The sequence below is a fragment of the Neoarius graeffei genome, chromosome 24, assembly GCF_027579695.1.
Source record: "Neoarius graeffei isolate fNeoGra1 chromosome 24, fNeoGra1.pri, whole genome shotgun sequence".
In the NCBI taxonomy this organism is placed as follows: domain Eukaryota; kingdom Metazoa; phylum Chordata; class Actinopteri; order Siluriformes; family Ariidae; genus Neoarius; species Neoarius graeffei.
In genome coordinates, this window is record NC_083592.1 from 47,851,013 (window position 1) to 47,878,177 (window position 27,165).

Here is a 27,165-nt window from a genome sequence, read left to right on the forward strand (position 1 = left end):
GGCGGCGCCGGGAGCGGAAGCAAAAGCGAGGCTGCAGAGCCGGCCTGTTGACTAAGCTCAGAAAACAGCCACTCAAACCTCCACTGCTAAGCCTCTACCTCTCCAACGCCAGATCCATGGTAAACAAGACGGACGATTTGGAATTACAGCTGGAATTACCTTATTCTATTCTATAATTGGCTGGTCAGTGCTATACTCAATACTTAAGTGACTTACCCGTCCAATGAGGATTCTTGTTTACAAGATGCCATATCTGAGTCGCTGACAAATCCTGAATTTCTGTAGAGATAACTGTCCAGAGATTTATAGGCACGCAGTGCTTCACCACTGAACAGCGAGGGAAAGTTAATGAGGTAATTATACACGTCTGGGTATTCCGCTGACAGTTCAAAATCTGGTCGTGAAAATTCCGTCCGGTAAGCCATAAGGGTCACAAATCTGTAGATCGTTTATTTTAGACATATATCTAGTTATCTGTTCATTAGAAAAATGAGCCGTGTAGTCCGTCGGTTGAAATTGATCCATTCTGAACACGAGTGCAGCAGTATTCAGCGGTGTTTTTGACCGACAAGATGGCGGTTGTGTACTTTCCGGTCATGTGACTGCAAGATCTCTATACATGAGTAGCCTATGCACTGAACATCAAGACTGCCGCAACGTCGGCTCAGATTGAAAGTGACGGCAGTGAAGACTATGTATACTGTATATAAGAAAACTCTGCCACAACTTGCCAATAATTTCAATTGTGTGTTTCATTATGTGTTATTATTAGGCTATTATTGTTATTGGTAATGGTAACGGTAAACATCCGTCAAAATGACCGACGGCCTTCAGATTTTTCCATCATAGCTAAAAAAAATCCGTCAATGACGGACAATTGTCGGTTAACGCGACCTATGGTCTGACCACTCAGGATATAAGCCTTGGTTAAAATAAAAACATACAATGCCCACTAGAATTATTGGCACCCTTTAAATGTCAAAATGATTGTTTAAAAAACCCACACACAATAATTCCACTTTCCACTTAAACAATTGAATAACCCGTCTTTGTTCTCACTCTCATTAGAACTACCTTTTCAAGTTATTTTCTCTCAAAATGAACTTGTGCCAAAAATACTGACACCCCAAACTGTAGTTGCTAAATAAGACAACTGGACTTGTTTGAAATGCTTGAAGACGTTTCACCTCTCATCCAAAAGGCTTCTTCAGTTCTGTCTGACTAGTGGGGAGTTCCAGGTATTGCTGGGTTTCACGTGACGTCACATCCACCTCATTAGTTATTCAAAACTTTAGCTGGTGGTCTACCAAAGCTCAGCTGACAAAGCGTTTGTATGGAGAAGGTGCATTGCTAGCATGAAAAATGCCTTATGCTTGCATTGTTTTAGGTTGTTCGAATCAATCAAATCGTCAAACTGATAAAAGTTTCTTCAGGGTTCCCCGTGAACTAATAAAAAAGGGTGAACGAACACAGGTTTTCACAAAAAAGATATTGAGAAAGGTGACTTTCGAACCTCTCACTGAAATCAAAGGGAGCCGAGTTGAAGCACGCTCGAGTTTGCAGTGCTCACTTGGTGAAAGGTTTGTATTTCCCTCTCTGCTATGTCCTTAGTGTTTTACAAGTACTTTTCTTGCTGTGTTGTTATTTTATGGTACTTTTTTTAGTCACGAAGCGCTAAAGTCCCCAGCTGTTTCTTTGTTTACTCCTCACTCCTTACAAAGTCCAAATGCATGAAGGTCGCGACAAAATTCTTCCCCAGCCGCACAGTTACAATGCGCCGTGATCACTTCTCCGTCTTGTTTAACTAAGATCCAGGTCTTTAAAGGGATTTCTGATGATCTTTGTGAATGATTTACCTGAGAGATAAGAGCCAACACAAGTGAGAATCAAGCCAACTGTTCTTTGTTTACACTTCAACTTGCAGCGCTTCGTTGTAAAGATGCGAACAAAAAGCTTAAAAAAAACATACTTACATGGGCAAAAACAATACAGGATTCATTCGGCAGCGACTTGATAACGAGGTCCTTTACCCAGCTGCATACAAAAAAGTCATAAGCCTCCGTACTCTTCCACCTGTTTTGCGGTGTAGAAGGACGTCTGCAACACCGGATAGTTTGAGATGTCGGGGAACTCGACTGAAGGGTAGTTTTCGAGATTGTATGACAAATCCTTCTTTCCCAGACTGTAGGGGTCGATTCCATTGCACATAGCAATCTTCTGAAGATATTGAAAGCGAGCAGTGGCTTCTAGATTACGAGCATACTCTGATAACTTATCGCTAGCTGTTTGCACTACGGCAGCCGTTTAGACCACCAGCTATTTCACTTCTGGTAAAACCGTTACGAAAAGTCACGTGACTGAAACCCAGCAATTTATCCTCTAGTGGATCAAAAGCAACCCTAAGGAAAGTTGTTGAGGTCACCTGGGTCATTGAGTCTAACCCTAAAGACTCTCTAGGCTGGTTCACACCTGACCCCCAGGGACCTACACCTACAGGATGACTCAATGACCCATGTGACCTCAATGACTCTCTGTTGCTTTTGGTCCACTAGAGGATAAATACATGGAACTCCCCACTAGTCAGACAGAACTGAAGAAGATGATGAGAGGTGAAACATCTTCAAGAATTTCAAGCAAGTCCAGTTGCCTTCTTTAGCAACCACAGTTTACTATGACCTGGATGACTGAGAACCTTCACAGACATATGACACCCCAAACATTTGTAACCCATTTCAGCAGTCGCACACCAATTCCAGAAGGAAAATTTAAAAATAAAAATAATGTTTGAAGGTGTTCAGCTACTCATTTTGATTCAGTGAAACATATCTTGAGACTTGTGCTGTCTCTAAGTAACATATAATTTAAGTCACATGACAGTCTTACTGGAAGTGATGTACAGTACCGTATATGCGTTTGGATGAATTCCAGACTGCTCGCAATTTAAACATATAGTGCACTATAGGATAGAGAAACCACTTTATTGCTGATATGGGGGTAAGAAGGAAAAGATAAACATTCTGAATACTAAATAGAGAAACAAATACTGTACCAAAATGGCAAACGAATACTCAAGTGTTTGATGAATTTGGGCTAACCCTTATACGTAGTGCTGAAAAAAGCTAGAATGTAGTTTATCAGACTGAAAAGTTCCACAGATTCCATCAACATGTTCTATCACATGATAAGACTGTAATTTACTTCATATTGGAATAAACCAGTGGTGCTGGAGCTCCACTCCCATGCCTTCTCAAACCCTATTTAACCCCTGATTTTAATGACCTTAACTATACCCTTAACTATTATTGTAAGTGCAGTGCACATAAATAATTGCTCATTAATCACCATGCAAATTAATCTTACATGCATTAATACATAAACAGTTGGGCTAGGTTGTTAAATGTTGACCCTTATTAACTTGTGGCTTATATTCTTCTATGTGTGCAACATGCCTCTTACCAAAGCTGCACCTACTGTATATCCTATTTGCCTCAAAATGACCCAGCTCTCTAACTCAGTGCTGGAAGAAATCAATGATTTGTTCACATTCAGCATCATAAGCAGGAACATGGCAGGTAACAGCAGTAGGCAGCCGTCTAGAGACTCATGCAGAATCTTATCCTGTAGGAAGAAAGAGGACAAGGGAGGTCCATACCTGCAGGTTCTTCCTCCAGACATTAACTGCTGCAAAGGCCAACTGCATCTGCTTCCGGCGAGCGTCTTTGTGTCGCTTGTACGCAATCTCAATGAAGATCAGGAAGATCCCGGCGACGATGCCACCAGCCACTAGCATAAACACGCCTGAAAAACGAGTGTTGCAATATCTCACTATGAGGTCATAACCCTCATCTCTAAAAAGACTCTTTCGACAAGAAGTGGCCCATACCTGCCATATTCTCAAAGGTGAGTGTGGCTGGGGCATTGCTCCTGGAGTCACACTCCTGGTATCTCACCCAAGTTTTGTCCAGGTCCTCCATGAACCCATTCTCATGAGAGCTGTTGATTCAAAGAGCATAGATACTAAATTAGACTACTTAACCGAAGACAGAAATGGAAAGCACACCCAATGTGGCAGATCTGATGCATTATGATGATATTACCTGAGGATGGCCAGGGAAACATTCTGTTTCCATGGGCTGTCTTTGCGCATGCCGATGCCAAAGCCAGAACGGAAGAACAACTCTCCAGTGGTGACCAGGTCGCACTTCTGTGAGGCTTCAAACTCCAACACAGCTGAATCCCAGATAAAAGCATGGAGTTTGCTGAAGTAAGGAGAGGAACTGTGTGTTAGTGCTGGTTTTAATCCATCCATCCATCCATCCATCCATCCATCCATCCATCCATTATCTTTAGTCGCTTATCCTGTGCAGGGTCGCAGGCAAGCTGGAGCCTATCCCAGCTGACTCGGGGCAAGAGGCAGGGTACACCCTGGACAAGTCGCCAAATCATCGCTGACACATAGAGACAAATAACCATTCACACTCACATTCACACTTATGGTCGATTTAGAGCCACCAATTAACCTAACCTGCATGTCTTTGGACTGTGGGGGAAAACGGAGCACCCGGAGGAACCCCACACAGACACGGGGAGAACATGCAAACTCCACACAGAAAGACCCCCATCATCCACTGGGCTCGAACCCAGAACCTTCTTGCCATGAGGCGACAGTGCTAACCACTACACCACCGTGCCAAATCCTAAATCTCCAAACACAATTACTAACAACCATGAGTTATCCCAATGTTTAGTGTGTCCGCCTTTTGACTGGGAGATTGTGAGTTCTACTTGCTATCGGGTCATACCAAAGACCATCATAAAAATGGTACCTACTGCCATCTGGTGAGGTATACTGCAGTATAGACGTGAGTAAGGAGTTAAACTCTTGCGATTACCAGAGAACCAGCCCCCCGCTGTAACCCTAGCTATGTAACAGGCGTGAGGTCAAGGGCTATAGAAATGGAGATTCTGTCAATGCCACCCAATGTGCCTTATGGCATGGGAAGGACTTTGACAATTACCAACAAGGCATTTTTTTTAGTTAGGTTTTTACATGTTACTTCATTATTCCAATGAAAAAGGTATGTAAAAATGAATAATAAGAAAATAAAAATGAAATCATTTTGCATTTTATGTTCAGAATGTTATATGTTATGGGTTTGATCATGGTCCTGGAGAAACGACATTTCGTTCCACAAGCTATATAGAGGAATGACAATAAAAACCCACTTGACTTGATGGATGAGCAAAGAATAAAACATTTTAGTATAGGAATGATACAAATATCACAGGAAATGAATCAACTTTGGGGTGGTACGGTACAGCCAGACATGAAGAGGAGTTTCTGTTACCGCCACAAATTGATTATTTTTCTATAACCTTACGGGCATTTAGCAGACGTTCTTATCCAGAGCGACATACAACATACCCAGAGCAGCCTGGGGAGCAGTAGGGGGTTAGGTACCTTGCTCAAGGGCATTTCAGCCATTCTTGCTGGTCCAGGGAATTGAACCAGCAGCCTTTTAGTCCCAAAGCTGCTTCTCTAACCATTAGGCCATGGCTTCCCCATCATGTTCCAAGCTGTTTTATTCAACAACAGACTTACAACATTTACTTACTTACTATACTTACTCACTCACTCTTATACCACAGCGATGACATCTGCCCTAACACACAACAGCTATCAGTGGAGGAGGGTGAGGGCCAACACATGCTTCCTCCAAAACATGTGCAGGTCTGGCACTGAATCTTTTTAAACAGCTGCATCACAACGCAGCTAAACACACTTGGAGGAAGTGCTAATTGCACTCTTCCATATACATGAGCTCAAAGACGCCCACGATTGGCTAGCATTGTTCTGAGAGAGTAATGCCAGTAATGCTATTCCTCCTACACAGATCACACTGCCAATTTTGCTTTCTTGGATTCCTGGCTTCAGATGTCTCCAGTCGGGATTTGAACTCGTATCGCTTGACAGTAGACTGAATGCTTTTCTGTTGCACCACTCATCATATACTTTGTGATCATCTCTCATTATCGTTATCCTGTACAATAAGGCAAGCCAAATGGCGAAGCCGAATATGAGTACTTCTGTCTCACTGACCCATCTCGCACAGCCTGGATGGCCTCAGCGGCGCTCTCGTAGTTGTGCTTTTCCATGTGGCGGTACATGGTGCTCAGCTCAACTTGACGCCGGAAATAAATATCCACAGAGCTCTGCTTTACCGTGGCGTAGATGAACTTATCTGATGGGTTTCGCAGCTGCAAGACAACAACACAACACAAATGGTCGTCTTTAGCTGCACCAATCAGTGTTACAGTGGATATAAAAAAAAGTGTACACACCCCGTTAAAATGATACGTTTTTCTGATGTAAAAAACAAAATGAGACCACGATAAATAATTTCAAAACTTTTCCCACCTTTAATGTGACCTGTAACCTGTACAATTCAACTGAAAAACAAAGAACTCTGTTCGGGGGAAAAACATTTAAAAAAAAAAGTACAATAAGCTGGTTGCATAAGTGTGCACACACTTAAACTACAACCCCGATTCCAAAAAAGTTGGGACAAAGTACAAATTGTAAATAAAAACGGAATGCAATAATTTACAAATCTCAAAAACTGATATTGTATTCACAATAGAACATAGACAACATATCAAATGTCGAAAGTGAGACATTTTGAAATTTCATGCCAAATATTGGCTCATTTGAAATTTCATGACAGCAACACATCTCAAAAAAGTTGGGACAGGGCAATAAGAGGCTGGAAAAGTTAAAGGTACAAAAAAGGAACAGCTGGAGGACCGAATTGCAACTCATTAGGTCAATTGGCAATAGGTCATTAACATGACTGGGTATAAAAAGAGCATCTTGGAGTGGCAGCGGCTCTCAGAAGTAAAGATGGGAAGAGGATCACCAATCCCCCTAATTCTGCACCGATAAATAGTGGAGCAATATCAGAAAGGAGTTCGACAGTGTAAAATTGCAAAGAGTTTGAACATATCATCATCTACAGTGCATAATATCATCAAAAGATTCAGAGAATCTGGAAGAATCTCTGTGCGTAAGGGTCAAGGCCGGAAAACCATACTGGGTGCCCGTGATCTTCGGGCCCTTAGACGGCACTGCATCACATACAGGCATGCTTCTGTATTGGAAATCACAAAATGGGCTCAGGAATATTTCCAGAGAACATTATCTGTGAACACAATTCACCGTGCCATCCACCGTTGCCAGCTAAAACTCTATAGTTCAAAGAAGAAGCCGTATCTAAACATGATCCAGAAGTGCAGATGTCTTCTCTGAGCCAAGGCTCATTTAAAATGGACTGTGGCAAAGTGGAAAACTGTTCTGTGGTCAGACGAATCAAAATTTGAAGTTCTTTATGGAAATCAGGGACGCCGTGTCATTCGGACTAAAGAGGAGAAAGACGACCCAAGTTGTTATCAGCGCTCAGTTCAGAAGCCTGCATCTCTGATGGTATGGGGTTGCATTAGTGCATGTGGCATGGGCAGCTTACACATCTGGAAAGACACCATCAATGCTGAAAGGTATATCCAGGTTCTAGAGCAACATATGCTCCCATCCAGACGACGTCTCTTTCAGGGAAGACCTTGCATTTTCCAACATGACAATGCCAAACCACATACTGCATCAATTACAGCATCATGGCTGCGTAGAAGAAGGGTCCAGGTACTGAACTGGCCAGCCTGCAGTCCAGAGCTTTCACCCATAGAAAACATTTGGCACATCATAAAACGGAAGATAGGACAAAAAAGACCTAAGACAGTCGAGCAACTAGAATCCTACATTAGACAAGAATGGGTTAACATTCCTATCCCTAAACTTGAGCAACTTGTCTCCTCAGTCCCCAGACGTTTACAGACTGTTGTAAAGAGAAAAGGGGATGTCTCACAGTGGTAAACATGGCCTTGTCCCAACTTTTTTGAGATGTGCTGTTGTCATGAAATTTAAAATCACCTAATTTTTCTCTTTAAATGATACATTTTCTCAGTTTAAACATTTGATATGTCATCTATGTTCTATTCTGAATAAAATATGGAATTTTGAAACTTCCACATCATTGCATTCCATTTTTATTTACAATTTGTACTTTGTCCCAACTTTTTTGGAATCGGGGTTGTAATACTTTGTTGAAGCACCTTTTGATTTAATTACAGCATTCAGTTTTTTTGGGTTCACACCCACCATCGATTAAAATAACTCTGATTAACCCCAAATAAAGTTCAGACGTTTACTCAGTTGCCTCCTCCAGCAAAAGCCAGGGTTCACAGAGAGCTTACAAAGCATCAGAGGGATCTCATTGTTGAAAGGGATCAGTCAGGAGAAGGGGACAAAAACATTTCCACGGCATTAGATATACCATGGAGCACAGTGAAGACAGTCATCAAGAAGTGGAGAAAATATGGGACAACAGTGACATTACCGAGAACTGGACGTCCCTCCAAAATTGATGAAAAGACAAGATGAAAACTGGTCAGGGAGGCTGCCAAGAGGCCTACAGCAACACTGAAGGAGCTGCAGGAATTTCTGGCAAGTACTGGTTGTGTACTACATGTGACAACAATCTCCCATATTCTCCATATGTCTGGACTATGCGGTAGGGTCAAAGAAAAACATCCAGGCCCGGCTAAATTTTGCAAAAAGATACATCAACTCTCCCAAAAACATGTGGGAAAATGTTTTATGGTCCGATGAAACCAAGGTTGAACTTTTTGGCCACAATTCCACAAGGTATGTTTGGTGCAAAAACAACACTGCGCATCACCAAAAGAACACCATACCCACGGTGAAGCCTGGTGGTGGCAGCATCATGGTTTGGGGTTGTTTTTCTTCAGCTGGAACAGGGGCTTTAGTCAAGGTGGAGGGAATTATGAACCGTTCTAAATACCAGTCAATTTTGGCCCAAAACCTTCAGGTGTCTGCTAGAAAGCTGAAGATGAAGAGGAATTTCATCTTTCGGCACAACAATGACCCCAAAAAAGTTTTGGAACGGCCCAGCCAGAGCCCAGACCTAAATCCAATTGAAAATCTGTGGGGTGACCTGAAGAGGGCTGTGCACAAGAGATGCCCTCGCAATCTGACAGATTTGGAGCGCTTTTGCAAGGAAGAGTGGGCAAATATTGCCAAGCCTAGATGTGGCAGGCTGATAGACTCCGACCCAAAAAGACTGAATGCTGTAATTAAATCAAAAGGTGCTTTAACAAAGTATTAGTTTAAGGGTGTGCACACTTACGCAACTAGCTTATTGTACATTTTTTTATTTTTTGTTTCCCCCCTAACAGATTTGTTTGTTTTTCAATTGAATTGTACAGGTTATAGGTCACATTAAAGGTGGGAAAAGTTCTGAAATTATTTATCATGGTCTCATTTTTTTTTTACATCAGAAAAACTTATCATTTTAACGGGGTGTTTAGACTTTTTATATCCACTGTATATCCCAAATAATCATTCAATCCTCACGATTATTGTGACCAATAGTCAAATGTGAGCTTCTTTTTTTTTCAGTGGTTGTATGTGTGATTCTTCAAGTGAATAACTTAAGACTGGACAAGTATTTCCTAAAAAGCATGCAGTGATGTCACAGAATCCAGTTTGTTGAACACCACTGAAAAGAAAGCAAGCAACATGCTCTGATAATATTCAGTCCCAACACTGATTTGTCCTTATGTAGGGTATTTTCACTATGCCTAATAATTAAATTTGATATGGGGTCTGATTATGACAGATAACCCTGCAATTCTATTAACTGCTCATTTGAGTTAAACTGAGTGTAAAATGATGCTAGTCACACTAATGTCCTAATAATGTCAATATTGTATTAAAACAAGCATAAATGATGTCAGTTTGAAACAAACTGCAAGAATAAATTGAGAAATAAATGTTGTTATAATACAAAATGCTGGAAAAGAGTGTAACTAAACTGAATCAGGTAAAATAAAATATTCTGTGATCATATTTCAACATGTTATGCCCTGAAATTGCACATGTGAAGTCCAGAAAACAGTGTGACATCATGTTAAAACAAGAAAAGGTCAGAAATAAAATCACATCCTTCAGGTGAAAAATTAATACATAAAAAATAATAATTGAACATATAGAGGAGGAGGAGCAGATGTGAAAAGAAATTAAATATATGAAAATTGCATGTAATAGTAAACAAATCATTTGTTATATATATACACACAACCCCGATTCCAAAAAAGTTGGGACAAAGTACAAATTGTAAATAAAAATGGAATGCAATAATTTACAAATCTCAAAAACTGATATTGTATTCACAATAGAGCATAGACAACATATCAAATGTCGAAAGTGAGACATTTTGAAATTTCATGCCAAATATTGGCTCATTTGAAATTTCATGACAGCGACACATCTCAAAAAAGTTGGGACAGGGGCAATAAGAGGCTGGAAAAGTTAAAGGTACAAAAAAGGAACAGCTGGAGGACCAAATTGCAACTCATTAGGTCAATTGGCAATAGGTCATTAACATGACTGGGTATAAAAAGAGCATCTTGGAGTGGCAGCGGCTCTCAGAAGTAAAGATGGGAAGAGGATCACCAATCCCCCTAATTCTGCGCCGACAAATAGCGGAGCAATATCAGAAAGGAGTTTGACAGTGTAAAATTGCAAAGAGTTTGAACATATCATCATCTACAGTGCATAATATCATCAAAAGATTCAGAGAATCTGGAAGAATCTCTGTGCGTAAGGGTCAAGGCCGGAAAACCATACTGGGTGCCCGTGATCTTCGGGCCCTTAGACGGCACTGCATCACATACAGGCATGCTTCTGTATTGGAAATCACAAAATGGGCTCAGGAATATTTCCAGAGAACATTATCTGTGAACACAATTCACCGTGCCATCCGCCGTTGCCAGCTAAAACTCTATAGTTCAAAGAAGAAGCCGTATCTAAACATGATCCAGAAGCGCAGACGTCTTCTCTGGGCCAAGGCTCATTTAAAATGGACTGTGGCAAAGTGGAAAACTGTTCTGTGGTCAGACGAATCAAAATTTGAAGTTCTTTATGGAAATCAGGGACGCCGTGTCATTCGGACTAAAGAGGAGAAGGACGACCCAAGTTGTTATCAGCGCTCAGTTCAGAAGCCTGCATCTCTGATGGTATGGGGTTGCATTAGTGCGTGTGGCATGGGCAGCTTACACATCTGGAAAGACACCATCAATGCTGAAAGGTATATCCAGGTTCTACAGCAACATATGCTCCCATCCAGACGACGTCTCTTTCAGGGAAGACCTTGCATTTTCCAACATGATAATGCCAAACCACATACTGCATCAATTACAGCATCATGGCTGCGTAGAAGAAGGGTCCCGGTACTGAACTGGCCAACCTGCAGTCCAGATCTTTCACCCATATCTTTCACATTTGCCGCATCATAAAACGGAAGATACAACAAAAAAGACCTAAGACAGTTGAGCAACTAGAATCCTACATTAGACAAGAATGGGTTAACATTCCTATCCCTAAACTTGAGCAACTTGTCTCCTCAGTCCCCAGACGTTTACAGACTGTTGTAAAGAGAAAAGGGGATGTCTCACAGTGGTAAACATGGCCTTGTCCCAACTTTTTTGAGATGTGTTGTTGTCATGAAATTTAAAATCACCTAATTTTTCTCTTTCAATGATCCATTTTCTCAGTTTAAACATTTGATATGTCATCTATGTTCTATTCTGAATAAAATATGGAATTTTGAAACTTACACATCATTGGATTCCGTTTTTATTTACAATTTGTACTTTGTCCCAACTTTTTTGGAATCAGGGTTGTATGTGTATATATATATATATGAAAATAAATAAATCATGTAAAAAAACAATTTGTAAATACCAGTAGTGAACCGTTACTATTAGAGCTGGGACTTGAGCTCAGCCAAAACTTAGCCAGACACCAAAAACGCAACAGAGCAAAGGATTTTGCAAGGGATTAGCAGCAGGCTGCCAGATTGCTCTGTTGTGTGTAGCTGTGGATGTTGATTTTAAAAGTAACTCAGTAAATTACACAAGGAAATGAATACTTAAGTATGAGTGAAAAAGACTGTAGTGAGCGTGTAGCGTGGAAGAAGAGTCTGGAGACAGAAATCTTAGTTTCTCGGTCGTTAGCCTGTGCTACTTGCTCTCGATAACACTGGCTTGACCGCTTTATTAGCATTCGCTAACACTACTGATGAACGCTACACCGGATGGAAGGTGACTTCACTGCTGTGCTGATGGTGCTGACTCGTGGTTAAGCTCGCGTTGGCCTTCGAGAAGGCTGAGGGTGATAAACTTTTGGTCTCTCCCACTAAAAATCAAAATCTGATTGGTTAATTCATCTGTCACTTCCTACATAAACATACACTGCCATGGCCTTCTGTCCCAGCAATGAAGTCCTAACCAATGAGTGAGCAGCTCTAAACTCTTCTCAGCCTAGACACAACAAACAAAAATAAAATCTCATTGGATAACTCGATTTTAATGCTTTCAGGACAGTAACCCTTTCATTTCTGAAGCAAATTTGATAGAAAATGAGGCCAAATTAGAATTAGAAGAGAATGAAAGAAATTAAATATAACATTTGAAATGCTGATATGTTTAGGCCTTCTCTGAAAGCCTCGAAGGCCCTGATGGTTCCCCTCTGGTAAATGTGAGAAAAAAAATATGTGGAAATGTCTGAAACATAACATTTGAAATGTGTAAATTTCACGTACGAATTATCAGCCAGCTACCAATCCCATATGAAGGTCACATGACTTTTCTGTCAGGGTTTTATAGATGCAAGCATCCTGAATAAAAAGCTCAAATAGCTCCCGATGGTTCATATTTACTCAATGAGCTTAATATTTCAACAGTTTATCCTGATAGGAGTAGTCTGTGATGTGATTTGTGTGTCCAATACATATTCATTATACTAAACCGGGTCTGCAAAAAGTCTAAGAACCACTTCTCCTTTTCTGTTCAAATATCAAATATCATTTTAGGAAGGTAGGTAGGTTAGAGGTTTCCCTTGGTTCGAGAAAGGCATCTAAAAATATGCTGAAAAACAGAAAGGTTTGTCGTGTCCTTGACTGACTTCATTACTCGTCCTAATTCTGTACCATGTAGAACATGACATGAAATTCGTGAAGGGTGTAAACGTTGTGTCTGTTTTCTGTTCAGATTTGTGACATGCAAGGCCGCTCCATGCTCCATGACGGGCCATGTTCTCACCCTAGGGTCGTTGATGCCGGTAATACGCTCCTCAGGCCGATCCAACACTAGGAAAGCTGCCAAATTGGCAGTATAAGATGCAACTATAATCATAGCAAAACCAGCCCACACCATACCTAAAATCCTCGCCGAAAAACTCCGTGGGGCACCTGGAGGGAAGAGATGGAAGAGATGGAAGCAGTCAAGAGACATGTGTTCTAAAGAAAAAAAAATCAATCATATACTGAGTAAATTCTCATGAGACAGATTGAGTGAGTAATTGTGTTTGTTGTCAGCTACCTTCTCCAATACCGGAGTTCAGAAGTACCCCCCAAGAGAACCACATGGCGGAGGATAAAGTGAGGGCGTCCTCTTCTTCCTCCTCACTATTCACTTTAAACCTTCCAAATGGGCTGCAGGGCAGAGCAGATCTCAAATGAAGATAGTCTCACTGAAGATGTCTTCATCATTGGCATTATTTTATATACTGTGTATGGTATATAATCCAAAAGTATGTGGACACCCAACCATCACACCCATACAGTATGTGCTTGGTGAACATCCCATTTCACACCCAAGGCCATTAATATGGAGCTTGTCACCCCTTTGCAACTATAACAACCTCCACTCATCTTCAGTACCGCGAGTTGGCCTAGTGGTTAGCGTGTCCACCTCTTGACCAGGAGTTTTACTCACAGTTGGGTTATACCAAAGACTGTGATAAAAAAAAGGTACCCATTGCTATCTGGTCAGGCACGCCACACTACAGATATGAATAGGGGGTCAAACTCTTGTGGTTACCAGAGGACCGACCCCCCCCCCCCCCCCCATTGTAACACTAGCTATGTAATAGGTGAGAGGGCTATAGAAATGGAAATCAGTGCTGCCCGGTCCACCTAAAGGGCCTGGTTAATACTAGGACAGGAGACTGCCTGGGAAGACCAGGTCATGGCAAGAGAGGGACTTTGACTCATCTTGAATAGATTTTGATACACAGCTGTGGGGATTTGTGCCCTTTCAGCCACAAGAGCATTAGTAAGATGTTGGACAAGAAGGACTGGCATGCAGTTGGCATTCTGATTCATTCCAAAGGGGTTGAGGTCAGGGCTCTGTGCAGGCCACTTGAGTTCTTCTACACCAACCTTGGGAAACCATGTCTTTATTGAGCTTGCTTTGTGCACAGGGGCATTGTCAAGCTCGAATAGGTTTGGGTCTCTTAGTTCCATCCATCAATCCATTATTTATACCACTTATCCATCAGAGTCACTGGGAAGTTGGAGCCAGTCCTAACTGACATTGGGCAAGAGGTGGGGTACATCAAGGGCAGATCACCAATCTATCAAAAGGCTAACACAGAGAGACAGACAGCCATTCACACTCACAATCACACTTATGGGCAATTTAGAGTAGCCAGTTGATCTAATTCATATGTCTTTGGACTGTGGGAGGAAACCAGAGGAAACCCAGTGCTTACCACTACACCGCCGTGCCACCCCTCTTAGTTCCAGTAAAGAGAAATCTTAAAGCTAGACGGCCTTTCGATTGAATAAAATCGGTGAAATTTAGTTCTCTCTGAAATGTGGTCATTGTGATATATGTTTATTTCTGTAATATCTCACAAAATATCAGGCCATTCTGTGGCTGGGAAGTTATTTAATTTGAGGGGATTAAAGCAAATAATGTGCATGAAATCGCTCACTTTGCGCAGTCAAGCAGACAGAGGAAGTCCGTGTGCGCATGCGCAGGTTTACCTTCTTCTTCTTCTTTTGGGTTTTACAGCAGCTGGCATCCACAGTGTTGCATTACTGCCGTCTACAGGTTTACCTTTGAGTGTGCACTGACAGTTCCATCATTCTCTCATTAAACGAACAGCCGATCACACCGAGGTGCTCGCTGAGCGCTGATATTTATTAGTTTGGTCCTGCGTTTCCTTTCCTTTGTATATAACATAACGTCTTTTCTTCTCACTTTCCATTACTGTAGTCGGTCTTTCACGTTTCATTCGCGCACTCACGTCCTCCATTTTTCTCTCCTGTTTCAAATTTGTATCCCACAATGCCTTGTGCGAATGGGGAAAGCCCACCACGTGATGCATGACGTAATATCTTGAATTGGGTCATGATGAAGCAGGAAAAAATAGCGGAGAATTTCAGGCCATGTGGCCCGAAATTCATTAATTGTTCTATTTTTTTAAAAAATATTAAAATTAGAAGTCTGTGATTCGAATTCAGTAGCTTTAGGTCCACTAAAGAAAAGTAATCAAGTGTCGGGGAAAATTCTTTTTATGATCTACACTTGAAAAATCTGAAAGGCAGTCTACCTTTAAACCTACAGCATACAGAGACATCTTTTACAATTGTGTACTTCCAACTTTGTAGCAACAGTGTAGGAAAAGCACACATATGGGTCTGATGATCAGGTGACCACATACATTACTTCTGGCCATATTGTGTACATATTCAGTCATTTCAGAATGCCCAGCATGATGAACTGAACTGATAAATATAGTAAGCGAAGAGCTTCTGTTACCTGAAACGGTCTAATAGGTACAGCATCACTGCTACAACATGGACTGAAAGACCCACCAGTAACCACAGAGTGCTCTGAAAAGGCTGCATGAACGAGTCCAACGTACTCCGAGGTATTTCCTGCATTCAACAACATGGCATTACTCACAGCCCGAATACATAACACCCACACGGGCAAGCCTGCCACCGTACAGCTCTTCCAACATGTTCTGTAGGTGTATTATTAGATTCCTCAGAACGAAACAGAGTCACAAGTTTCGGTTTTAAATATAGTCAGAGGAGGAAATGTAATTAACAGAAGGAACTGTAAAACATTTCTGGGCAGATTTCTAGGCCTGCTCTCAGAGGAGTGTGAGGCAGAATTAATTACATTTCAATTACGATTTTCTGATGAAATTTCAATGAAACTGACCTCAAATCATTGGCACTTAGTTAACTTGGTGCATGTGGAATTCTGATACCTAATTATGCAGGACTGTGCAGAAGTCTGAGGCGCATGTAAAGAAATGCTATAGATGAAAAATGGCTGAAAAATAATGAAATGAAATGTTTCAACATTAAAAAAAATACCATAAACAGTAATCAGGAAGCCATAATAAATGAAACAAAGTCAATATTTGGTGTGAGACGACCCTTTGCTTTAAAACAACAACAACAACAGCAGTAGTCTAAGGTACAATAAGTGCAGTTTGATAAGGAAATGAGCTGTAGGTTTTATTGAGCATCTTCCAGAACCAGCCACAGTTCTTCTGGACACTTTGACTGTCACACTCGCTTCTTCATTTTGCACCAAAACCCAGCAGCCTTCATTATGTTTTCTTTTTGAATCTGAAAAGTGGACTCTTGTGTAATATGCTGCTCAAATACAAACTTTTTTTTCCTGTAACATTTAATTCTGTGCTGGAAAACGAACGTTTGGACTCTAAAATGTTTTTGTACGAACTCAGTAATGTAGAAGTCATAAAATAGAAATCTATAACAAAGTTTGTATGAAAAAAATAAGGTGCACAGTACTGTATTTTTTTTAAAAATTACTATTAAGTTGTTAATAGTATACTAGTACATGATACTTAACAGTTATTCCACGAAATCAAGTCGTACATGAGCTGAAAGCCGACGAGGCACGTAGCACCGAGTTGGCTATAATCCATGTATGATGAGATTGAGTGGAATAAAATGTTTTATTCTATCCACATTGACTGGATTTTCAGAAACAGAGCGTTTTTATTTTTAATTTTTGCAAATTCAATAAATAAAAATTTTATGAAAAATGTCTGACAAAATAATTTCCGCTTAGAATGTAAACAAACCGGCGAGATGACCATAGCAGTTTGTGAAAAATGCTATAATAATAATAATTATTGAAAAATGATAAAAAGATACGTTCTTATCATCAAATACTTTCATTCCATATTTTGTTGCTTATTTTTTGTACTTTTGGAGTTTTGTTTTCGAGTAGAGTTTATATTTCGTCCTTTGTTGGTTCAGCAAATCGGCTCCACCATTTTGTTTTTCTCTACTCATGGTATATGAGCTGATATCCTAATAGTAGAGTAGCCAATCAGAGCATGCGATTGCTCATATCTAATGAATGTGGATAGAATAATTACTAATATTTACTCATATTATATCAAAGGAACAAAATATATTCCTGAACATTGGCACTGCTGGGTGCGGCTTATTTATCTGGTGAGCTACTAAGCGCAGCATGCAAATAAACAGATTTATTTTTCCCTCCTATTTACTCCCTAATTTAATCTCGGATAATTTCTACACACCAGCCAGCTCTACCTGATCATGACAACTAGGCTACCAACTGACGAGGGTGAAGGCTACCACATGCTTCTTCCTTTGTTTCAAACTGCTGCTCATGGTGTATCACAATCCGAGAAAAGTGCTATCTACCCTCTTCCACATACATAAGCTCACAGATGTGAACGTTTCGCTAGTGTAGCTGTGATTGAAAGAGGAAGGAGGGTACGCCATCCCGCCAGCCAGAGAGGTTAATTGGCAAACTTTCATCCATGAATGGCTGTGGCATTGTCGCTAATCAAACTCGCGATCTCCGAATGATAAGGCGAATACGTTTTTAGTTTATCTCTTTATTATCTAATGGTTATATAATTATTGTTGTTTTTACAATACTGTTTAAGATTGTTTTTATTCATTTTCCTTTATTTAAGTTTTATGACTATAACTTGTTCTGAATTCAATGTCGAAGTCAGTTATAAAACACAGACAGCTCAGCAGAGAAGGCCGACTGTGACTGGAAAATGCAGACTTTGCACAACTCAGTTTGGTTTGTGGCTCCATACTGTTTTATATTCTTTCCAATAACATCATAATAATAATGTGACCTGGAAGATGATATGTTCGCAAAATGATAAATAGCCCATTCAGTGTCAAAGTCAATAATTATTATTACTAGCCTTGATAAATCACTGGATGGTTTACTGTGATAATTATAATAAGAACAACAGCATTTTGAGATGCAAACTCTGACAAATGCATAAGAAAAAAGGCAGTAATGCAAAGTACTAATGACTGCCACTTTGATTAATTTGCGTGAGCAGCGCTGGTGCAAATTGTTACTCTCGCTCAGGATCTTTCTACTTTCTTCTTCTTTTTATTATTATTCTTATCCTCCGAACATTTTTATGATGCTGTTTCTCCTTCAGTTTTCAACTAATCATCACCAAATTTCATATGAAGAATACCTCTGGGCTGAATTACGTTGCTATGACTTTTGGTGCTGATCTGGATCACTGAACCAGAATGATCCATGACAAACAGGTTTTTTCCTCACTAAGCATCATTCTCTATCTCTTACCGTTCTGGATCTATAGGGTACGGTGACCAGACGTCCCAGTTTGTAAGAGCTTGCACAAATCACTGTGACTTTAGTCACAGTATCTATCGAGTTGTTATTATTATTATTATTATTATTATTATTATTATTTTTATTCTCTTAATGTTTCTTGAGGATGCTATTTCTCCCTCAGTTTTCAAACAATCATAACCAAATTTCATATGAAGAAGACCTCTGGGCTGAATTATGTTGCTGTGACTTTTGGTGCTGATCTGGGTCACTGATCCTGAATGATCCATGAAAAATGGGATTTTTTCAATTATTTATAATTCTGTCAATTTTCATGATTTTTTTCAATCAGTTTTTTTTTTTATTTTGTTCAGGGCGACAGGGCGTAACTTTGCCTTGACCTTCAATTGACAAGGGTCAGGTAGCGCAAATTCCTGTGACTTTAGTCACAGTCTTTATCTAGTTTTTCTTACTGTCACAAATAACACATCTTCCAAGAACTCCAACACCGAGAATCCTTATACAACAGCCACACCCTGTTCCCATCCTATTTACTCAAGCACATTTGATGACAAAGTGATCTCACCTGGAGCTCATTCTAGTCTTATTTACTCCTGTATCCATATGCCTAGGTTTGCTTTGCTCATTGTTAAGTCTTGTTTGCACTTTATAGCATGCACTGCCAGGCTGGGTCCATGCTTGGTGCGCTGATATTACATACACAAATATGTAAATAAAGTAATGGTGAAACACAGGCAAAATGGCATTCATAGCAACCTACAGTATGAGTGGGTTTCAAATAAATACTTTAAAACAGTTAACAGTTATTCTGCGAAATCGAGTCGTACATGAGCTGATAGCTGATGAGGCGCATAGCACAGAGTTGGCTATAAGCCATGTACAACAAAATTGAGTGGAATAACTTATTCTATCCATGTTCACTGGATTTTGAGAAACAGAGTATTTTTATTTTTATGTTTTGCAAGTTCGATAAATAAAAACTTTTTATACAAAACGTCCGACAAAATCATTTCTGCTTAGAATGTTAACAAACCGGCGAAATGACAGGAGCAATTTGTGAAAAATGCTATAATAATTCTTGAAAAATAATTTTAAAAAGATATGTTCTTAGATACGTTCTTGGTTCAGCAACACGCTCCACCATTTTGTTTTTCTCTACTCACAGTATATGAGCTGATATCCTAGTAGTAGAGTAGCCAATCAGAGCACACGATTGCTTATATTCTGTGAATGTGGATATAATAATAATAAAAAGGGCCTGATGGTGTACGCCTCTCCGTGGTGGGCCTAGATAGTGTGGATCTATTCCCTTGAACTAAACGTACATCACCCAGTTAGGGCTAACCCCCCGAAGCTGGTGTATACTGGGTTACGAAACAAATAAACAAAAATCATTTCCAACTTCCGCAGCCCAGTCAGTCTCCTTCCGGTGATGAAACCAACCAAAATGGAGATGGGACTTGCCCCAGGGGGAGACGCAATATCCGGCCAAGAATATCTTGGACGAAAGAATTTAAGTCCACACTACTTGAGTGTGCAAAGGCAGCTGGATGGCCTGACAATCCACGCATCAATGGCAAGATGCTGAAGCAACATTGGGACAATGCCATGCCCATGTATGCTTACCTGATGGACCAAAATCTGCGTGATCAACTCCGGCGACTAAAAATTTACATGCGCCGTGAGTCAAGTGAGCTAAAATCACCAGTCCGTCAGGTACCTTTGCCAGAAGAACCCACTGCTCCAGCGGCAGCAGACCCGAAACTCCAAATGGATGTCCGCATTCTTCTTTCCCCAATCACCAATGAAATTAGCTCACATGAGCCAAGTGGCCTCGGAAAAACTTCTGAAAAAACTTTCATCTGATTCTGCCCCATCTTCTGTTACTGACCTTTCTGATGATCCAATGTATATTTTGTTTCATTCCATTTATAATGACATTCTTGATTTGCCTATTGATAAACGGAGGCCACTTCAACATTCCAAGCAATCATTCCCTAAAAATGAAATTGATAAATTAAATGAAATTATTTCTGCAACTTTATCTGCGGACAGTTCATTGGAGGAAATCAACTGTTTTCCTGAAAAAACAGTTTTATAGGCAACTTAAATCAAAAGAAGGTGATGATGAGACACGATCCCCCATGGACTCCAATGAAAGGTTCTGGAAACAGTTGTGGTCTGTACCTGGCAATTGCAACCTTGAGGAACCATGGGTCCAAGATTATGATCATGCTATGCATGAGAAAATTAAAAGGCCGTGTATATCATATATTACACCAGATTGCCTTAAAACTATTATAAAAAAGTCCAAATCTAATACGGCACCAGGGCCTGATGGCATAAGAAACCAGTACTGGAAACTGTTTCCCTGCGTCCAGCCACACTTAGTGACCAATTTTAATTTGCTTCTGGATTCAGGGAATGTTCCTCCATGGTTCTGCAAAGGACACACAATACTTCTTCCTAAAAAAGGTGACTTGACTGATCCCAAAAATTTCCGGCCAATCACTTGTTTAAACACTCAGTATAAGTTTTTTACAGGGTGTTTGACAAGTTTAGTGTCAGCGTACTGCTCAAACAATGATATAATTTATAGAGAGAAGAAGGGAGCGAGAAAGGGATGTTGGGGATGCAAGGATCAACTCCTTGCTCAAAAAATGATACTTGAAGAGGCCAAAACTTATCACCGTAACCTCTCAATGTGCTGGATAGACTATAAGAAAGCATATGACTCAGTACCTCATGAGTGGATTCTGAAGTCTCTGCAATGTGTTGACCTGCCTGAGCGACTGCTTGTTTTACTCAAGTCTTTAATGAGTTGCTGGTCAACTCAGCTTGAGATGTACTCGCAAGGGCAAGTGCAGACTTCAGAATCTATTCCAGTTAAACGAGGAATATTTCAGGGTGACCCTTTTAGCCCTTTGCTTTTTTGTCTGTCACTAAACCCTTTGTGTTTTTTTGCTCAATAGGGAGGAGGGATATCACCCTGGACCTCCTCAGCACAGGTCCCCAACACCCCTTACTCATCTCCTTTACATGGATGACATTGAACTGCTTGCCAAAGGAGAATCAAACTTAAAAGAACAGGTTCTCCTTGTCAAGTCCTTTTCTAATGATATAGGTATGAGTTTCGGACTCGACAAATGCAATACTCTTCATTTGAAACGTGGCAAGGCAGTACAAGGTGGATCAGTTGAGTTGCAAGGGGGAGGAGTTATTGAGCATCTAGTGGAAGATCAGGCCTACACTTACTTGGGAATGCAAGTTCGAGACAAACTCCAGAATGCCCACATCAAAGACAAACTTAGGGCAGAATATAAATCTCGTCTAAAAAAAGGTCTGGAGTTCAGGGTCTTGACCACCTCACTAGAAGGATCATGTCCGATAATAGAGCTCACCACCCTCGTTCCTCTCTCAATCGTTTATATATGCCAATTAATTCTGGAGGTCAAGGTTTGATTAATGTGGAAGCTCTCCATGATAGAATTTTAGTGTGCACTTTTGCTCACATTTATTTGTCGGATGATCCTCTGGTGAAGCATGTCAAGACTCATGATGAAAGCAAGGAAATCCACAGCTATTTTAAGCGTGCTAAGGTTGTTGGACAAAATCTCAATTTTGATGTTGATTTTATTGATGGTGATGTACTGCTGGATGGTACTGAGATGGGCGTCAACCAGGTGAAGTCGTACATCAAATCAGCGCAGAGTCGGTATTTCAAGGAGAGGCTTTCTGAGAAACCACTGCATCATGTCTACATGCAGTGTGTGGAACAGAACAGTCATCTTACCGATTCCTTTGCCTGGATGAAGTCGGCTGGTCTGAAAAGTGAGACTGAGGGCTTTCTTTTTGCAGCCCAGGACCGGTCATTGCCCACTCGTAATCGCCAAAATGTGATTTTAAAGCAAAATGTGAATTTTAAATGTAAATTATGCAATGAATTTAATAAGACTGTCCAGCACCTTGTCAGTGGCTGCCCTGCTTTGGCACAAACGCAATATCTAAAACGACATGATGGCATGGCTCGTTCTTTTTACTACCGTCTTCACCATGCCTGTGGTTTTGACTCCGAGGTCCATCCATGGTATGACCCTGAACATGTACAGGGCGTCATGGAAAATGATGATTTTAAACTTCTTTGGAATAGGCCTATATACAGCCTGCGCAAAATTCCAGCCAACAAACCTGATCTTGTCCTTTTTGATAAAGCCAATGAAGTCATTTACATAATTGAATTTTCTGTCCCTTTTGACAGCAATGTGATTGACAAGATTCAGGAAAAACATGGAAAATATGCGGACCTCGCATTTGAAATGTCTCGCTGGCATCCCAAGTACACGGTTGTCCGACTCCCCATTGTTCTCGGTGCCCTTGGTTTGGTACCTCCTGATCTCTTGACGCAGATCAAGAGTGCCCGGGTTTTCCAGCGGGAGCACAGCTCTTCTGACAATCTGGGTAATGCAGAAGGCTGCTGTGTTGGGGAGTCTCCATATTCTCCGAAAGGTTCTTGGTGGGTTCGGCTAGGCAGCGCTTCCTGGGAGAAGTCCCATTCGCTGTCTGGGCTGCGTGTAGAGAGGGGGAGGGCCTTGAGCTGATGATGAGCCTTACCAGCCTGACTGTGCCAGGATCACCCATTCTCTCTCTGCTGCATATCTATTTTATTCTGTAAATCATAATAAAAAGATCTACAACTCGATTTAACTCCACTTATTTAATATAGACATTGACATACTGCAAAAACCTTGTGAATCTGCCATCCTGTCATACTTGAAAAATCCTTTATAGTGAGTCATGTATTATAAGGTATAAAAAATATACATGAAATATTTTGAATATTATACAAGTCAGATCTTAAAAAGGAAATTGCATCATCCAGATTTTCTGAAGATCATGGGAAGAAGGGAAAAAAGTCTCAAATTGCTGTTATATAATCTTTTTAGCTTTCTTTTTTTATTGTCTGCTTTGTGCTTCCTTTAATAAAGGAAAATATTTATTTTCTACCTGAGCGCTCTCTTTGCTATTCTGTGTCTATCTGACAATTCTAGGTTTTCGTGCATTAAAGTATGTTAAATATCTGCTTTAATCATTGTGAATGATAGGGAGTGATGAGGAAATGTCAAAAGCAAAGTACCTTTTTGACAAGGATAGTGAGCCCTTGGTACTTAAACGGTTTGGAGAACTCGATGTACTGGGCTCGTTCGTTATTGATGGTAAGTGGAGCCACAATCATATCTGCCAGGCCACCCAGCAGCTCCCCCATCATGCCGTTCCACTCCTTCTTATTGCTGTTATTCACCTAATAACACAGAGGAAATCACACTCCGCAATATGTCCAGCTTGAATTGTTCCCAGTGCCGTAAGGCCCGTTTGTAATTACACCTGTGAGCAATGACTCTGCAAATTGTAAATGTCCAGAGAGAAGCAGGCGTTTTACGGCTCTTCAGAGTGTGACCTTGGTAAAAGACGAATGGGAAATTAGGGGATGGAGGAAATCAATAAAATGCTCTGGTGTATAACTCACACGCTCCTGAGTGCCAAATTTCCCATCAGCCACGAGGTGTACTTCATAGGTGAAGTTCATCGTCATTGCGAGCTTGATCAAGAGGTCGATGCAAAATCCGTAGCAGCATTGAGGCACTATAGGACGACCTGGAGGTATACCAAAGATAATAATTATGTACAGATCTGGACCACAAATACTTCCTCAAAAAATACATATATAAGTTTATGTGCAACTCCCCCTCCTCCCATGCCACATGCAGAATGGTTTCTGAATGGAAAAAGGAAAATTTTATTTTATTACTTTACAAAAACTGAATTCCAAGAACGTTGAAATTGAATTGTGGATGGATTTTGTAACCAGACACCAATCCAAAATAGAACCAGGATTTGCTATGACCCTCTACCCTCTCAGTCTCCAGACCTTACTTTCAGTGTGTAAAAGCTGGCAGAGTTACAATAAAAGTAGGATGATGAATGGGCAAAGATTGGCTGATATTGGGGTGAAAATTACACCTGCAAGGATCCAGAAGCTCTTCAGAGGATATAAAACAGGTTGATAATTGTTACAGGAGCAAAGGCTAAGCAGATTTTATTACAGAATGTTTATATCATATCAAGAAAGAAAGATACAAATGCTTGAACTGATGCTTCTTTTCCACTTACAATACACTATATGGCCAAATACCCTATGTGGACACCTGCCCATCAGACCCATATAAATATTTTCCCCAAACTGTTGCACGGTGGTGTAATGGTTAGCACTGTCACCTCATAGCAAGAAGGTTCCGGGTTCAAGCCCAGTGGCTGACGGGGGCCTTTCTGTGTGGAGTTTTTATGTTCTCCCCATGTCTGTGTGGGTTTCCTCTGGTTGCTCCGGTTTCCCCCACAGTCTAAAGACATGTGGTGAGGTTAACATGGGGCAGCCTGAAGGTTGGACTGAAGTGTCCCTGAGCAAGGCCTTACCCCCAACTGCTCCCTGGGTGCTGTAGCATAGCTGCCCACTGCTCTGGGTATGTGTGTGTGCTCTTTGCTCACTTGTGTGTGTTCACTGCTTCAGTTGGGTTAAATGCAGAGGAGACATTTCACTGTGCGCTCAAGTCTGTGCTTGAGTGTATGTGTGATAAATAACGGCTTGTTGTTGTTCCAATGTTAGAAGCACATTTGTATAGGATGTCTTTGTATGCTGTGAGTTTACATTTATGGCATTGAAGTTTACATTTATTTCTATTCTTTTAGTCTTGGGTGTGACTTTAAACTGCAACCGGTGGTGAGTCTCAGGTCCAGGAGAACTTGAGTAGTGGGGAAAGTGGATTTACCCCTTAATCACCATTGCTCCCAGGTCTGCTCTGGCCCAGAGTGGTAGCACCTGCCTGGGTTCCAGCGATGGATTAAATAGTACATTACCAATAAGGTGCTGGTAGCAGGGTGCTTTTCGGTGCAATGTGGCAAATGAACCCAATAGGGTCAATGGCACACCACCAGATGGCATGTGGAAGAGCTACTCAAATGGCCAACAGATGGCATCACTCGGCAAGTCAGTTGTCACTGCGGGACAACTTCCATACCCGTCAGGTCTGTGGCACTTTTTGTGCACCACTTGGCATCAGGTCTAGAGGTCCAGAGAGACAACACGATGGGGGCATAACATCATTTGTCTTACTTTACTGTGCAAGGTGCTTCGCTAAGAGAGGAGAATAGTATGCAAGAGCTCATGAGCCCAGGCATTCCATGGCAGCCGTGTCACTCTGGTGCGGGCCTCGCGGCCCATCTGTATTTCTGCAGATCCTAATGAAGCAGTCATCATCGCTAGCTATGGACAGCCACCGCTGCCGACATTTATGGCACTTATCCCAAGCAAATTGCATTCATCTCATTTATACAACTGATCTGTTGTGGGTTAAGGGCTTTGTTCAAGGGTCCAGCAATGGCAGCTTGGCTGGGCTGGGATTTGAACTCATGACCTTCCAATCTGAAGAAGTCCAACATCTTAACCACTGTATTCCAATTTCCATTCACTAGAACTAAGATGCCCAAATCTGTTCTAGCATGACAATGCCCCTGTGCACAAAGCAAGCTCCATGAAGACATAGTTTGGCAAAGTTGGAGTGGAAGAACTCGAGTGTCCTGAACCGAGCCCTGACTGAACTCAACCCCACTGAACACCTTTAGGATGAACTGAATCGCCAGATGCACCCCAGGTCTCCTCACCTAACATCAGTGCCTGACCTCATTAATGCTCTTTTGGTTGAATGGACAAATTCCCACAGCCATGTTACAAAATCTTGTGGAAAGCCTTCCTAGAAAAGTGGAGGTATTTATAACAGCAAAGGGGAACTAAAATCTGGAATGGGATGATCAACAAGTACATATGCATGTGATGGTCAGGTGTCTACAAGCATTTGGCCATATCGTGCATATTAGCAGATATTAGCTGACTATATATTTTTTCTTTTTTCCACCCATTTTCTCCTGATGTCTTGCCAACATCTACCCATGAGCTCACTTTCCCCATTGCATGACGACTATCAAATGAGGACGGCGGAACAAACACATTTTTCTTTCCGCCAAGAGATGTGAAACAATCCTCCCCATTTTTTTGCTGCTCATGCAGCATCACAGGGCAGCATAAGACACTTAAAGGAAGGTGCTATCTACCCTCTTCTGCATACATGAGTTCACAGATGCCTATGTTTGGCTAGTGTTGCTGTGACTGACAGAGATACCATCCTTCCCATCAAGAGAGCACAGCCAATTTTGAAATTTCATGATTCCTGACCACATTTGAATGCGCATTCTCCTCAAAATAGGTTGAACGCTTTTCTAAGGTGATGCAAAACTTTTGCGCTCCACTTTTTCTTTCATAGCAACTTCCATTACCAGGAATTGTCTCATTGGGCCCAGTGCAGATCACTTTTTTGATCAGGACTCCGTTCACAGTGTATTCCTCTTTACACGTCCCATCTCGCAGTGTTGGTTTCACGTACACGAAGGGCTCTTGATGAATCGTGACAATCTTTAATGACATCAAAGGTAACATTTCAGGACATCCCAGCATAAATGAGAAAAAAATCTGTCAGGAAT

At 41.1% G+C, this 27,165-nt stretch overlaps 1 protein-coding gene across 2 annotated transcripts in view; it reads right to left on the bottom strand.

The window, feature by feature from the left end:
- grin1b (glutamate receptor, ionotropic, N-methyl D-aspartate 1b) overlaps nt 1–27,165 on the bottom strand; it is a 72,446-nt gene that overhangs the window by 15,491 nt on the left and 29,790 nt on the right. Inside the window, exons 10-20 of one of the 2 annotated variants that reach the window (XM_060906726.1) lie at nt 26,953–27,097; nt 26,200–26,208; nt 24,104–24,219; nt 23,714–23,878; nt 15,742–15,860; nt 13,513–13,625; nt 13,234–13,382; nt 6,101–6,258; nt 4,098–4,259; nt 3,884–3,993; nt 3,653–3,798 (exon numbers count right to left, since the gene is read on the bottom strand). In XM_060906726.1, the coding sequence (XP_060762709.1) occupies nt 3,653–3,798; nt 3,884–3,993; nt 4,098–4,259; nt 6,101–6,258; nt 13,234–13,382; nt 13,513–13,625; nt 15,742–15,860; nt 23,714–23,878; nt 24,104–24,219; nt 26,200–26,208; nt 26,953–27,097 (1,392 nt within the window). Of the gene's footprint in view, nt 1–3,652; nt 3,799–3,883; nt 3,994–4,097; nt 4,260–6,100; nt 6,259–13,233; nt 13,383–13,512; nt 13,626–15,741; nt 15,861–23,713; nt 23,879–24,103; nt 24,232–26,199; nt 26,209–26,952; nt 27,098–27,165 lie in introns of both variants that reach the window. The other variant, XM_060906725.1, reaches the window with a different exon arrangement.